The 16,357-nt window shown below is 37.0% G+C and overlaps 2 protein-coding genes across 3 annotated transcripts; one reads left to right on the forward strand and one right to left on the reverse strand.

The window, feature by feature from the left end:
• Nucleotides 1-270: 270 nt before the first annotated feature.
• Nucleotides 271-5,435, reverse strand: verm (vermiform). Of its 2 annotated transcripts, none has more exon segments than NM_001122831.1 (5): nucleotides 271-1,628; nucleotides 1,681-1,830; nucleotides 3,199-3,311; nucleotides 4,134-4,251; nucleotides 5,365-5,435. In NM_001122831.1, coding segments are annotated over 5 exon segments (1,587 nt in total). In that variant the 5' UTR covers nucleotides 5,414-5,435; the 3' UTR covers nucleotides 271-471.
• Nucleotides 5,436-11,603: 6,168 nt separating this feature from the next.
• Nucleotides 11,604-15,668, forward strand: LOC100142548 (uncharacterized protein K02A2.6). The gene has a single exon (XM_064356615.1). The coding sequence runs from the start codon at nucleotides 11,604-11,606 to the stop codon at nucleotides 15,666-15,668; it is 4,065 nt and encodes a 1,354-aa protein (XP_064212685.1).
• Nucleotides 15,669-16,357: the final 689 nt, after the last annotated feature.

The following is a 16,357-nucleotide window of genomic DNA, read 5'->3' on the forward strand; positions in this document are numbered from 1 at the left end:
CCAATTATTTGTACCATGTTATACATTAGCCCGGCGCATCCACCATTTTTAACCTAACTTTAAAATCATAAGTGTATTACATGAAGTTAACTAAAATATGTAATGACCACCTTCAAGAACACTAAATGATTTTTTGTATGTAGTTTGAATTTTGCAGGAGTTCGAACTGTTGGCGATATAAAACATTAAGGAATTTTATTCCTCGTACCACGTTCAGTTTTTTTGTAAAATCCACGTAACTTTTTGATTTTAATTTTTTTTAAAAATGGGTTTTGTGTCTTTTATTTCTTAACAAAATTTCATTACATAACACATCTGTAGTCTTATTGTGTATAACAGCTCGTGGCAAGTTATTAACTATATTTGTTGATTCAGTTATCAAAAGTTGCAATAGGAAATTGATTATAGATAGCTATATACAAAGTCTTTTAAATTAAAAAAATCAAACTTAAGACATAAAAATAAAATAAATTATTTCCTAACGGAGAAGCCGTCTCCTGTGGGATCCAAAATCCAGGGGTAATTATTGGGGCATTCCATGCAGGTGAACAGACGGAGCGTCTCTCCTGGAAGCTCCCTCGTAGTCAGCGCGCACGAATTAGGCAGGGAACAGTAAGGCTGGCCTTTAATATCGCATTTCTCCTTCCATTCTTGGAAGTCACGCAAGCCGTTCAGCTCAGTTGGATTCTGCATCCATTGGATGACCTGGAGGTTGGTCACAAAATAGACATCATTACGCTGCAACATCTCTTCGATGAATTTAATAAGCTCTTCCTTGAATTCTTTCTTGCTCTTCAGCCAGGAGGCGTGGAAGTGGAGCCCGAGAGGCGCGCGGTTGCTGTTCAAGTGGCGGTTGAAGTTGTGTCTGAGGAGACGAGCAAACTGCTCGCCTGTTTGAATATTCGAGCAGGAGTCGACCATGTGACAACCAGGCAAAGATTCGTCAAAAGTGGGGTCATCACGTCTGTCCAGCTCGTTCATGACGATTTCCCAGACCGGGTGGCTTCGGCTGGGGCAGTTGTGCGCGTTTCCGTTGCACTTGTGCGGCATCCGGAAGTAGAGGGTGTAGGGCCAGATGGGCACGCGGCCCAAGGACGCCGTGATGGAGGCGTCGTAGACGAAGAACTGGTCGGCCATCATTTCGAACTGTTTGTTGCCTCCGACGCGAAGGTACGGGGCTCGGACGCCGATGATGGAACCGTCCGTGATGTTGGCGAAGCGCTCAACGATCAGACGCGCTCCGGCCATCTCGGCAAGCCAGTCGTCGTAAGACCCTTGGCTCCAGTAGTTGGGGTCCTCTTTGTGCGTCAGCGAAAACACGGCGATTTCGTGGCCGCGTCGGTGCAGGTCTTGGACGGCGGAGTAGTTCGTGTATTTGTGCGAGACGAAGAAGGTCCCCCTGATCTGGCAGCCGTTGGGGTTGGCGCGGTTTCCGTTGAAGATCTCCTCGTACAAGTCGATGTTGTCGACATTGACGGCGCCGTTGAAGGTTAAGGTGATCATCTGGGGCACGTTGGCGGGCTCCAGTTGGCCGGGGATCCTGGTACCGTCGGCGGAACAGAAGCAGTCAGGGAGAACGCACTGGGTGGGGTCGCAATCAGGCGCCCGATTTGGATCGGTTTCCACAGCTGTGAAGGACTTATTGTAATGTCGAATTTAAATAATTAATGAGTTACTTACTGCAAGAATTTTCGTCAGATTCGTCCTTGCAATCGGGTTTACCGTTACAGAACAATTCCTTGTCGATACATTCACCATTGCCACAAGACAGTTTCCCTTCAGGGCAGATGGGCTCGTCCGTTTTAAAATTGGGCAAGACCTTGCGGGGCTCTAAAGTTAAAACAGCGTCACGAAATGCCGAAAAATTTACATTTTATAACTCCTGTTGCTTCATTTTTGTATTTAAAAACTTGTCCCAAAAGTTTTTTATTTGACTTTCATTAAATGTTTTCATATTTTTACTAGTTTTACAGTTACGTAAAAGTGAAGGTGTGTACATAAAAATGTAGCAAATGTCATTGCCGTTATCAGAATGTCACTTCCGGCTTACGGAAGTAATATGTTGTAAATACCGCCTCGTTTTATTCTAAAAAAAATTCCACTTTTTACTTGAAAGTATGAAAGCTTTGTTAAAATTTAATTATTAAAGGTTAACAACGCGAACGGACCAATAAAATTTGTTCAATTTGGTCACGTGATCAGTTAATCACGCATTTAATTGCCGATTAACTTAATGACGCTTCTATAAACCGACCCATAGTATTTAAAGATTTTGATTTTTTAAATAGTAAATTGCACGAATAAAAAACGAAACAACAGTAGTTTAAACAATAACAATCCAATCAAAAAACCTTGGGGTGAGAGCTATGTACAAAGTGTAATAATTGGGTGTGTACTTTTGTGACTGGCTTTGCTTCAAAAAATAAAATATTTACATCAAAATTCGTCATTGTTCGCAAATCTTTCAATTTCATAGAAAGTAGACGAAGAAAAAGAAGGAAAAAATATTAATTACAACACAGAAAACATACAATTGTGGATGAGGATTGATTACACGTATGATTTCCATAATTTTACAACGAATTTAAATGCAATCGAGGGTCCGTGTTTTGAACCTTGGTAATTTTGAATTAATTAATGACTGCGTAATTGGTTGCACTTGAAATTCGTCAGGGTGTAAAATTATTTGAATCACCATGTATGAATGGTTTATCTGCTTAAAACAATTTTGTTGGACGCTAGATAAACCATTCGAATCAGTAAGAAAATTCAAGAAAAATGTCTGTAAATAAAGACTAGATGAACACAGAAAGATGTATTTTGTACATACAATGTGTAAGTATTTAAGACAGACAGAAACGTACCGACTGCTTGTGTAGGTACAAGGAGAAAAGAAACAGACGTTTGAAATGATTTGGAGTTGAGTGGTGTCGTGTGTTTCCGTGCAAACGCACAATGGATTAGTTGATTAATGTGCGGATTGTCTGAAGCTGTTAGTGAATAGCAAAAGCGCATGCAACGACTTCGTTAATCGAGCTTAAAGTTAGAAAACACCATCTACTTTCTACACTTTTGTATCGGAGAACTGAATAATTTTTTACACAGTCTTTGAAATTCGTTGCTCTATTGAAGCCGAAACAGCGGTCGCATAATTTCTACAGCCACCGTTCCCTCACCGCACTTGAAAGTGCGACTTACTCTCAAGTTTATCACAGTTATTGACTTTTCCTTTCCAGTCACATGTTTGTTTATCGATGTCAAATGCCAATCCGCTGGGACAAGTGATTTGCTTTAGACCGGACTTAGTACACCTGTACGTTAAAATGGGGCTTAATATCGGGTTTTGACCAAGAAATAATGACTATACGAGCCACTGGCGTGGACTGTACTGAACTGTGGACTAATGCGTTACTTGACTGGGCTTTGGGTATTGTCATTACTTCTTCTTCATCGACTTACTTTCTATAACATCACAGTTGTTCACTTTTGTTTTCCAATCGCAAGTCTGACGTTCAATGTCAAAGGCTAGACCAACTGGACACCGAACAGACGCCAGTCTTGTGGCGCCGTTGTTGTCACTATTTTTGTCGCACCTACACCAAGCAAAAGACATTAGAACGGACACAAGGCAAAACCAGAGGCTTTCTATTGCTTGCCAAGTCCGGCAAAAAGAAAAGTAGAACAAAAAATTGATTATTATTTTCACAACATCACAGATAAACTCATTTTGTTCGCATTTACTTGCAGTTGAATTAAAAAGACTTCGTTGTTTCAGATTTAGCAACTAAAGTTAAGTCTCTAAATGGCTTAATATTTATAAAAAGAAAATTACAATTCTAAAAGTTTGCCACTCCATTGAAACAAAACAGATTTAAAGAAGTTATTTGTAACAATTTCAAGGAGCACGTGACTGAACAAACAACACCCAAATCTCTGATCTGGAAGCACAATTACGTGGAGAAACATTTTTTCCTGAAAATTATTTGAAAACTAATTGAAATAAGTGGTGTAGATACTAGTATAGCAGAAGATTGAAAACAATTCTTTCTTCTTTTATATCTTCTTTTATAAATTCTCGCAGGATTGCTGTTTTATTCTTAGGCAGGAGCACCTGCTGTTACCTCCTCACTTACCTTACTACATCCCTGCAGTCGCCTTCCGTGGTCAATCTGAAATATTCGTCTGCTGGTCTGTTTTCGCAGAGCTCATCTGCTGTGGCTTCATCGCCTCCCTCTTCCTCTTGAGCAAAAGCTGCAACATTCGTCAACGATTTCGATTAGGCATCGGTGATAAAACATTTAGCAAAGGAAAAAAAGAAATCCAGGTCACTTGAAAGTAGCTGTTTGAATAAGATGTGGAACAGGTTTCTATAGCCGACAAAAAATAAATTGTTTATATAAGCTATCTCTCCTTTGGTGCAAATTTTGCGCTAATTGTAATCTAATAAAACGTTCGCGTGAGCAAATCGGAGTTGTACAACCTCACCCTGAGTCTCCTGACCAAGCCTATTTCATCTCATGGTAAATGTCTCGTTGACGTTTAACAAAGAAGGTCAGAAGCCAGGTGGGTTGCGAAATAGTTGGTATTTGTCGACTGTGATTCCTGCTAATGGCTCACGCTTCTTCATTGTTGTCTGCATCATTGCGTTTAAATGTCAAATATTGATCGCTTAAATTACCATAAAGGATGTATAATTTACAAAAAGATTATCAGCTAATTGTCAAGGTTGGAGGCGCGAAAGCTTTGCCGATTAACAGGTTGAACTTGAAACCTAAATCACCAATCAGGACGAGAAAACTTTCTTTAAATCGGCGTGAAAAGTTTCACTACCGAAATCGATTCGAGAAAATTAACCATGAAATGAGACAGAATCCGGTCGCGATTCAAGTTCTGTTATGCAGACAACATATTCGTGTTTGGTATAATAATGCCGGAGCGATGTAGTAATAATTCATAATGAGCGCCCACAAAAAATTAACTCAGTAATGCAAACGACAGATCAGAAAAGGAAAGTGAAATACAGTACTTTGATGTAACGGTTTTTTATAGCAGACACTTCCGATTAGCAACGCAAATTATACGGGACTTTTGCCATTTTGGTGTCCCACCAGCTCATCCACCAAAAAATTCCTGATCACAGACTAACTACTTCTCCTGCCTAGCATTGAAAAATTAGGGTACTTCCAGGTAGTAGCGCCGAGTTTAATCCCTAATTTTGGAAAAGTTATTGTTTTTTATAAACTTTGGTCGGCTATAGCCTATAGGATATTCCACGCAGTCACGTTACATTTGTGCGAATTTTGGGGAAAGTAGTTGAATTAAGGGGGATTGAGGCTGTAGTGGGGGTAATAAAAAATCACTTACCGATCCCAAGAAGTAACAAACAACACAGCCAATATGTTTTGTTAGCCATGCTGAACCTTCGAGCACTAGCCAAGAAGTGGAGACAAGCAAGTTTTATATTTATACTGCGGCCTTTTCAGTATATGCGCATGTGTGAAAGACTTCTTTTGTGGCCAATCCTCTGGTACTTGATGAACTGAAAACACTTTCACCGGACTAAGTGTCGTTCCGAGCTGGCTCCTTGCAACTGAAATTGTTTGCGATAGGTGCCTCCACTTATATCTTTCGATTTGTTGGCACTTTTTGGTTTTGGTACCTAAGTTTTAGTAAAACAATTTAGTTCTCAAAAAACTAGGCATTTTTTTAAAATAATTTTTAACAATAGAAACCAGAAATAAGCTTTTGGAAATGGCGAAGAACTCTAAACTGTTCTTATTGTTATCAAATAACAAAAAAACTCTACTTTACTAATTATTTAATTAAGCAGTATTTATTTTTAGTGTTATTAAGAAATTTCTTTTAGCAAGTTTAAGCCGACCTCCAGGCGAATTGGGTAATTATTGTCCACGTTGTAAGCTTACAAAATTAAAGAACTGATTACTCAAATTTAGAAATTTTAGAGCATTTAGTTCTAAGGTTTTGAAGTTGTTGCATTAATATGGAAACAGCTGTTGTTAATAAAATTACTAATTCATTAAAAAAGTTGAGTTTTAATATGAAAAATTCTAGGTATTGATGGATGTTTTAACATAGGCCACTGTTTGCACATGCACAGTTTCTAACTTTTTAGAACTTGGCAGAATTGACTTAGAGTAGACTTGTTAAACGTATAATTACAAATCGAAAAATAACACTTCCGCTTTCTCTCTGTAGGCTTTACCTAATCAAACACTTCACTCGTTTAATTTGATGATTATGTATGCTTGACTATACAAATAATTTATTCAGTGCTACTTAGAAATACGTTTGGTATAACTGGTGATTGACAAGAACACATAATAGGTACAACACTTTTAGTACACAACTGACTTTGATAAATAAATAATTTAAGGATTCAAAAATCAATAAATAAGTTTCACAAGAAATCGAGGTCTTAAAATACCACTAGTTCTACTTGCGTAATTTGCTAGCATCTTTTACTTTGTAAATCACATTTTTGATCTTGCAAGATTATATAACGTCTGGAAATTTAATTTACTGCAAGTGCGAGATATTTGCACGGTTCGAGCATCTTGGCCTTGACGATGACTTCTTTTCTTCAGAATTAAGCCCGATTTGTGTAAAAAATACTTGAAAGTCGTGCACATAGATGTCCCTAGCGTAAATTGCCAAAGCGTTTAACCATCTCGTTCACCTTCAATTCCGAATCAAATCGAAGCGGAAAGTATCACCGTGCAAATCGTAGCTTCCTTGACATTTTTCGAACTAAATACTTTTGTGTAATGAAAAATATATCTGGTTAGAATATCATCTCAAAACTACTTATTCCAGTAAATGCCGTTCCTTGAATTGCTTTTTAGCAATTCCCTCGGCAGCTCCTACAAAAACGTGGTGAACGTTGAATGCCACGTGATAAATTAATTTTATAAGGATTTCAAGACTATCCTACGTAATTAATACGATTCGCAACCGATTTATTGCCATTAAATAATAAATCTATGCAGATTGTCAAGGCGTGTCGTGCAATCGCTGCACACAATAATAGAGATATTATGAAATTTATTCTGGCGTTCGTGTGGTTTTATTGTTAGCAAATCGTTTGGAGAAATACAACTTATAGAGTTATGTGATAAATTTGTAGGAGCAAAATGAGGAGTTCTTCTTATAACCAATTATTTCTACAGCCCGACATTCCGAATAAATCTGTTTTCCGAATTTAATTTAGATAATATATGTAATAGAAATTTACCATATTCACCATTTTGCAAAAATAAACAAATTTTTTTGATTTTAACAAATACTTCGTGCTAAAATGAATGGATTTTTATTAGCGATCGAACGATGCTGTTTTTATTACATGTATGAGTTTAGACTGAATTCTTTGGCTACGATAATCCACTTGCTTAATGGCATCCAAAATAGTTTTAAAGCGGTAGAAAGCTACGTAAATTTTCTCCTCAAGTATGTATTTAGTGTAAACATTTAATTATCCTTTCATGTGTCTTAAATTAACCTTTCATGAAGGCATTTTGATTAGAAATGGTCGCCTAGTTACTCATTGTGGGATCATGACAATAATTAAAAATAATAATTAGCAGAAGATTTTGTATTGTCTGCTTTAGTTAACTAGTTTTACGAGTAATTTATTTTTTATGAGTTTGGCGTGTTTAATTAATTTTGAAATATATGGTACTATTATAAGGACAACTCATTCATTGTTTTTTAATTAAAATTTGTACGTTGGCGCTTTGTATTTGCGTCAGTTTAACAAAAATATGAAATAGCACAGTCATTATAGCCATCAATAAAATTAATGTGATTTTTGTATCAAGATCCTGTTTCAGATTTAATTTCAAGTGATTCAAGGTTAACAACATTTTGCGAATCAACTATCGAGTGCATTAGAACCACTAAAATTGTTAAAATTGTAGGGGAGACTTGGGTTAGTTACGGATTACAAGAGTTTTGGTATTTTTATAATTTTTCCAACAAACATAATGTGAAAGACCGCTTGTTTTTCCCATTTAGTGGTTATATTCAAAAAATAAAAGCTGTTTATACAGATAAAACCTTTCATGTTAGGTAACTTCGAGTATGACAACACATTAAATATAAATAAATAACTTTTAGTGGTTAAAAATTCCATCGGATTTCTTAGAAGTCAAGCATCTCATTATAGCAAACATTTTTGTTTTTAACAGTTCAACAAACAAAGCAGAAAATAACTCCATGTTTTTGTATCGTCTTTGCATACGAATTAAGTTAACAGTATAAAGCGCTTATAGCCTGAACTTTTATGTTTTATGAAATTTTAATTTTACAATGGTGATCGATTGGCAGCTTTTAGATGAAAATTTTCATTCTGCTCGTTGGTTTCTCTTCGTGATGTGGAATTATTCAGTAAAATTGATGTAACACAATTATTCTTACTGGAGAGGAAACTCTTGCAATTTCCTTAATTCTGAAATTATTTTACGTCTCACGTAACGGATTTTTTTGTGAAAAGTGAAATTGGCAGTGCCATGCCAGGAGCATTGCAGCAAAATGTAAATATATTTATACAGAAGTAAAAGTGGTAACCGTAAGTGAAATCCCATAGTTTTCGGATACCTGCCAAATGTCTTTTCGTTGCTCACACCTTGACACACTTTATCACTTTCTTCCTCGGTTATCAGCAATCAAATCGATCGAAATTCTTCAGCAGAGAGCCGGAAAAGTCCGTGAACCTGACCGCAATCTGCCAAGGACAAAGCGAAAATTGACCCAAGGAGCGCTGTCACCGTGTCCATTGGAAATCGAAGATTTTTCAATAAAATTCGTAAACATATTAAAATTACTTAGAGCAACCTACTTTCTTTTGACTCGATAATTACGGCTGGCTTAATTGTTTGAAAATCCTTGAAATCGAAATTAGGAAAGCGCCAGGAAATATGTCATAAATTTCGACGTATTCCGAGTTCCTACGTAATTTCGAAAATGCATTATGCTCATGCAAATGAGATATTTAGCTTCTAAAAATAGCTTGCACATCCTAGAGGTGTGCTAACAATTTGATAAATGGTACTGTTCACCCACCCAGGTTGTTGCAAGTGAACTATTTTAATAGAAAACAATTTCTACGTATTGTTCTCATTCAGAACACATCAGGCGTGCATATGTAATAAGAAATCACAATTTCACTGACCCTAGCACAACAAAGTGTGTGAAAGGAAGGTATACTCCATTTGAAAAGCGATGCATCTTCGATGGTGCCAATGAAAGTCTGACAATTTAATTGTGCATTAATGCCTCCTATAATTAACCATATTTCAATTTGATTTTGTGAAAGCTAGCGCTTGAAAAAATCATAAATCTCAATTTGTTACATAAAGGATGAATTCACTGCAAGTAAAAGCTTTGCAAAAACCAAACTAATATATTTCATATTGTATTCCTATAACATATAAAATTTACTGCCGCTTTCACAATAACAAAATGTTACAAAAGACTGTATTTTTTGTTGTTTTGTACAAAAAATATATCTTCCTTACTTAAAATCTTAATTCTGTTCTATAATGACTTCGACATCATTTTTTCTTCACAGAACTTAGTCTCTGAGAATTATTAAAGTTTAACATTGCATTATAGGTAAATTAAATGTAGGTAAATTTATACCTATAATACAAGGTTTTCTTGGTACAATTTTTTTGAAAATACAAAAGGGTGGTTCTTTAGAGTTTATTGTCCGACTTTTCCACTGAAGAAGAACAACCTAGAGAGTTATTGGAGCATTAAACTGCTAGTGCTTATAAAATTTAGCGCATTTTTAAGCTCGTATTTACGTAAAATTGGTCCTAGTTGTTAGTTATTGTTTTTTGTTAGGTAGGTCTTATTAATTCACTGTTTTGATTATTATTATTACAACTTATGACAAGCTAACCATAAAATTGAAATACTTTTTGTGCTATAATTATTTCATCAACATAATTCGCGAAAATTGTTAAAGCAGCCATAACATATAATTAAAATTGCTGTTACAATTATTAAAATTCAAGGATTTTGTTGGGAAAGTTAGCTGCTTATTATTGTCCTTACCTGAAATTAGGTATAAGGATTAGACAGGATATGTCTTGAGCTACTTAATGGATTTATTTGGTCTAGTGCTTTTGAATTGTAAATCCATGCAAATAATTTAGGTGTCGAAAATGTGTCCAAGTCCAAGCGACGTAAATTTGACGAAGGTCTTCCGTGAATTTCATTGGGTGTGTAGGAAATGCAATGATAATAGTGTAATAAAATATTCTTGCCATGAAACACCGTGAAACAAGAGCAAAATTGAAGGTTAACTTCCTCCTGCTTGGGTGACGAAAGGATAAGCTGATTCAACGTGATTTACAACATTTTTCAAGCAGAATCTTTTTTCTCATGCGTTTAGTAGCATAACAATATTATCTTTTACCATTATGTGACCATTCTCATTAACGTTATTACATCGGTATAATAAAAGATTTGCTATAGGCTAGAAGCAGCATCGAGAATTTCATTCTGAAAATACAATGCGGTCGTGCTCACGTAAAGTTTGCGTGATTCGACTTATTAAATTGTACCTGCAGACAAAGTAATGAAGTACGTATCTTCCTGTTTAACTTTCCTTTGCATTTCTGTCCCATTTTAACTTCGACGAAGCCAATCTGCATTTTAAATTAATTCGGTGTAAATGGTTCAGATTATTTTTGATTCTGTCACAATTTCTTAGATTCAGTTTCAGTACAAGGTTGCTTTAAAGATTAATTAAAATCAATTGGGCAAGAATCGGTTCCCGTTCGATAAAACTGTCAATTTAAACACGGAATCATGATGGATTAGTTATGCTTGCTGCCAAAAAGTAATTCTTTATCTTTGATTTATTTGATATTTAAAACTGAACCTATGCTACAAGACATGCAGGAAAAGAGAGTTACCACTAATTGATGATTTCATCGAGGCTGTTATTAATGCTGTTATGCCTGTTTTGAGTTTGTATGAGTAAAAATTTAATTGCGATTACATACTTTCTTTTTGCTATACCTATGATCGAAACTCGAAATTATATTAACTTATTATTAATTTTAAGAATTAAAGTAGTGATCCACACGCAATTTTTTGCGATTTGGAATTGAGGCTTACTATATTACGAAATTATAAATGCAATTGACATTAACTAAAAATTAATCAAATATACAAAAACCAGCAGACTCTGTGACTTGTAGCTTGAGTGTAAATATATAATTTAACGATCTTTCAATGACTTTTAGAATTGCACTTCACGTCACATGTAAAAATGACTTGAAGTAATTTAAAATATAGGTCATGGTTCTTATCTTCTCGTCTTCTTGTTAGGTTGGCAACTCTCACGTGGGCGACACGGGAGTTGGAGGGGGGTTTTTTGGCAGAGTGAGTTAGTTAGGTTATGTCGCAGAAGGGGCCTGGACGCACCCTCAATGCTCCGGGATATTAGTCAATAAACAGTTATAAGGTTGAATGGTCTATTTACAACTAACCTAACATGGTGTCAGTGTTTTAAAATCCGAATCCCGCTCGTGTTACAAATTGTGAGTGTAAAAACCACCACAACTATCACGATGGATGCACTTCAGGCACAAGTGGCCGAGTTGGAGCAAAAATATGCGGATCTCATGGCACAAGCACAGGCCCGGGTTCAGGCGAGTGACACACCGTCAAAGCAGGCTCCAACGAGTAGCATCGTCTTCAGCAACTCCATTCCGATTCCGGAGAAATTTTCATTCGAAAAAGAAGATTGGCAAGTGTGGATTACACATTATGAACGTTTTAGAACAGCAACAAAACTAGACAAAAGCACACAAGCAGAGCAAATTAATAGTTTATTGTTGCATATGGGGGCGAAAGTTACAAAGTTTATGGAGGCTAAGCAGAAACAGGAAACCGATTTTCCTAGTTACAAAGCGCTGAAAGAATTCTTTGATAACGAGTTCAAAGACACTCCTAATACAATCTACGCACGAGCTAAGTTTAACAGACGTGACCAAAGGGAAGGTGAGGACGCCCAAACGTACATCGCTGACGTCATAAGCTTGGCCAAAACATGCAATTACAGAGATTTGGAGGAGGAACTCATAAGAGATCGATTAGTTGTTGGAATTCGTGATGAAAAATTGTCGGAAAATCTACAAATGAATGACAAATTGACACTTAAAACAGCAATTGACAAAATAACTCAAGTGGAGAGGATTAGAACCGAAAACAGAGAACTAAGAGTGAGAGAGGAAACGGTAAACAGAGTAGCTAGAGACAAAGCCAAGAAATTTAACCATAAATCCGTGAAATATGAAGGAAAACAGCGCAGGAGCAAAGATGGAAAGCAACAAAGTGAACATAAATTTAAAGGTTGTATAAGGTGTGGAAATTCGAACACACACAACAGGATGGAATGCCCAGCCAATGGACAAACGTGCCATAAATGTAACTTTAAAGGCCATTTTGCATCCAGATGTAAAACAAAGAACGTAAACGCAGTGGAATCTGAAACCTCAATATCAGATGATACTGATGATAGCTATGATTCGAGCTATGATTGTAGGGAGATTATCAATATTAATCGAGTAAAGTTGGACAAACCTTGGGAAGCGGTAGCGGAAATTTTTAATACAAACATTGTATTCAAAATAGATACCGGAGCCGATGAAACCATAATATCTAGCAAAGAATTCAAAGATAAACTTCAGGGGAAAGTAAAGTTACAAAGAACAAAAACAACACTGTTGGGACCCGGAAAAGGAAACCAGAGAAAATTGGAAATAAAGGGAGAGATAGTAGTTCCTCTTAAATGGGAAAATAAGATAGAAAATGTTAGATGTTTCGTCGTTGATACACCAGATAACTTACTGGGAAGACCAGCCTTACAAAAACTAGACATGATCAAATGGACTGGCAAAGAACTCGTTGCGAGTGACAGTGTTATTAGACATGTAACTAGCAGAAAAGCTGATGAAAAATTCCAACATAAGATGATGGTGAAATATCCAGAGGTGTTCAAAGGCTTGGGAACTCTTAAGAATTTTGAGTACACAATTGAAGTAAAATCAGACGCACAACCTTGGACCTTAAACACGCCTAGAAGAATTCCACTCCCCATGATGGATGTAGTAAAAAAGGAGCTGGACAAGATGATTCGCGAAGACGTTATAGAAGCCATTAATGAACCTACTGAGTGGTGTGCACCTATGGTTATTGCAGCGAAAAAGAACGGAAAAATTCGCGTGTGTTCAGACTACACCGAGCTAAACAAGTGCGTTAATCGCGAACTGTACCAATTACCGTCGGTCGATGAGACAATTTCGAAACTGAAAGACGCGAAGTGGTTTACCAAGTTAGACTTTTCCAGTGGCTTTTGGCAGCTTAAACTTTCACCGCAATCGCGCAAATATACCTGTTTTCTCACACCATTTGGCAGGTATGTCTACAAACGCATTCCATTTGGGATCACCTCAGCACCAGAAGTTTTCCAAAAAACCATCAGCGGCGTAATCGGCAAATTAAAAATGGAACACGTCCATGTTCATGCTGATGACATCCTCATCACAGGCCGCAACGAAGCTGACCATGACACAAACGTGAACAAAGTGTTAACACTCTTATCGGATCACGGCTTGACTTTAAACAAATCCAAATGTGAATTTAAAACGAACAAGACCTTATATTTAGGATACTTAATATCCGAAAATGGTGTTCAAGCCGATCCCAAAAGCGTTGAAGCCATTAATAATTATCCCGCGCCATCGTCGGTAACCGAAGTTAGAACTTTCCTCGGCATGGTTAACTATGTCTCAAAATTTATCGTTAATACTTCGAAAAAAACCCAATCATTACGTGAACTACTGCACAAGGATAAACAGTTTGTATGGACAGATAAACATCAAGCGGATTTTGAAAAACTTAAAAGTGAAATCGCATCATCGCGCGTGTTAGCCAAGTTTAGCACGGACAAAAAATCGCGAGTGTCGGCAGACGCATCGTCTTTTGGTTTAGGTGCCGTTTTAGAACAGTTACAAAGTGACGGAAATTGGAAACCTACTTATTTTTGTTCGCGTACCCTCGAACCATGCGAGCAAGCCTATGCTCAAATTGAAAAGGAAGCTCTCGCCATTACATGGGCGTGTGAAAGACTCGAAAATTTCTTACTGGGCGCTCATTTTGAAATTCATACCGACCATAAACCGTTAACAGTAATTTTGGCCACCAAAGAGCTCAACAAACTATCCAACAGGCTACAAAGATTTCGCATGCGGTTATTGAAATTTAACTATACTATAGAATACGTTCCAGGTAAAACGTTTTTCGTTCCCGATGCATTATCCAGAGCACCAATCCAAGGCAGAATTCGACACCAAGACCCACTTCTAGAAGACATTCAAAATCTCTACATCAATTTCGTGATGCGTGAGGTCGTTACAGAAATTTGTTCAACGGAAGAAATCAAGTCTTACCAAAACAAGGACCCAACGTACAGCAAACTCAAAGAATACGTCAAAAATGGTTGGCCACAGAAACACAAAAGCGACCCGTTAGTCAGTAAATTCTTCTCTCATCAACAAGACTTAAGCATCGCTCATGACATTGTTTGCTACAAAGACCGAGTCGTCATTCCTGGTCCTCTTCAGAAGAAGTGCCTCTATGTGCTCCATGACGGACACTTCGGTATTAATAAATGTTTGGACCGGGCCAAAGCTACTGTGTGGTGGCCAGGTATCACAAGAGAGCTTAAAGAAGTCGTCGGGAAATGTGAAATTTGCATCAAACTACGCAGACCAACGGTAGATCCCATGTTACCATCCGAAGTTCCATCTAGACCGTGGCAAACAATTGGTGCCGACCTCGCAGAATATCATGAGTCAACTTACTTAGTGGTACAGGACTATTATTCCAAGTATCCTGAAATCAGAAAACTTCGCACCACCAAAGCCAAAGTTGTTATCGAGACCTTCAAAGAAATGTTTGCTAGACATGGTATACCCGAAGTTGTCCGCTCCGACAATGGCAAACAATTTGATTGTCACGAATACAGAACTTTCAGCAGAAAATATGGATTTAAGTTAATTACCAGTAGTCCCCATTACCAACAGTCAAATGGACAAGCCGAAAGTGCTGTGAAGCTGCTCAAAACGATATTGAGGAAAAATGAAGATCCATATCTTGCACTTCTTACCTACCGCAATACACCTACTAAATGTGGATTGTCACCTGCCCAACTGCTCTTTGGCAGAAACCTTCGAGACAGACTGCCAAGGTTACCTTCAGGGTTAAAACCTGCAACTATCGACCATGACACTGTCAGACAAACGTTAATCAACAATCAAGCAGAACAGAAGTCCAACTACGACAAACGACACCGAGTAACAAAAGAAGAGAAAAATCTAAAAGAAGGTGATCGCGTATGGATCATAAATATGCAAAAGGAGGGAGAAGTACAACGCAGATGTGAAGAACCAAGGTCATATTTGATCGAGACTGACGGCGGTTGCGTCAGACGAAATCGAAGACATCTTCAGCCCTTACCAGACAGAAATAATGAACCCGAACATGACCCAGAACAACCAGACGAATCAGAGGAACCAAAGAAAAGACCAATCAGAAGACCCAAAAGATACCAAGATTATTATTGTTATTGAAATATGTATATTTTGATACCTCAGGTAGTTAGTTTCATATTTAGCTTAGTTTTGTATTTAAAAGGGGGGATGTTAGGTTGGCAACTCTCACGTGGGCGACACGGGAGTTGGAGGGGGGTTTTTTGGCAGAGTGAGTTAGTTAGGTTATGTCGCAGAAGGGGCCTGGACGCACCCTCAATGCTCCGGGATATTAGTCAATAAACAGTTATAAGGTTGAATGGTCTATTTACAACTAACCTAACACTTCTGAAAGCGTTTTTTGTTTTTGTATTAATTATTATTATTAAAGTGTAGTCTCACTATTCCGTCAGAAGCGGATGGACTTGAATTATAAAACAAGAGCTATTTTTTGTTTAAAATTAATTCGAAGCGATTCATAGTTAAACTCTCGCAGCAATTTTTTTCAAAACTCAAGGAAGTGGAAAAATTTTCCATTTTCATAAATAAAATATTTGAGTTGTTAGTAAAATTTTAGGGCTGCTTAGCTCACTAATTTATCTTAAATTTGAAGCTCTTAAACTAAAAAATTAAAACATAAAGGAAGTCCTATAAAGATTAGAAAATAAACTTTATGTTAATTATCTTAAATTGTTGTTTACACTCAGGTATACAATATATCCTTCACCGCCTTTTTATTTTCTTCTAGTACCTATTTGTATACACAGACACTTTTCTAGAATTTAATAACA

This window comes from Tribolium castaneum, chromosome 5, assembly GCF_031307605.1.
Source record: "Tribolium castaneum strain GA2 chromosome 5, icTriCast1.1, whole genome shotgun sequence".
Taxonomy (NCBI): domain Eukaryota; kingdom Metazoa; phylum Arthropoda; class Insecta; order Coleoptera; family Tenebrionidae; genus Tribolium; species Tribolium castaneum.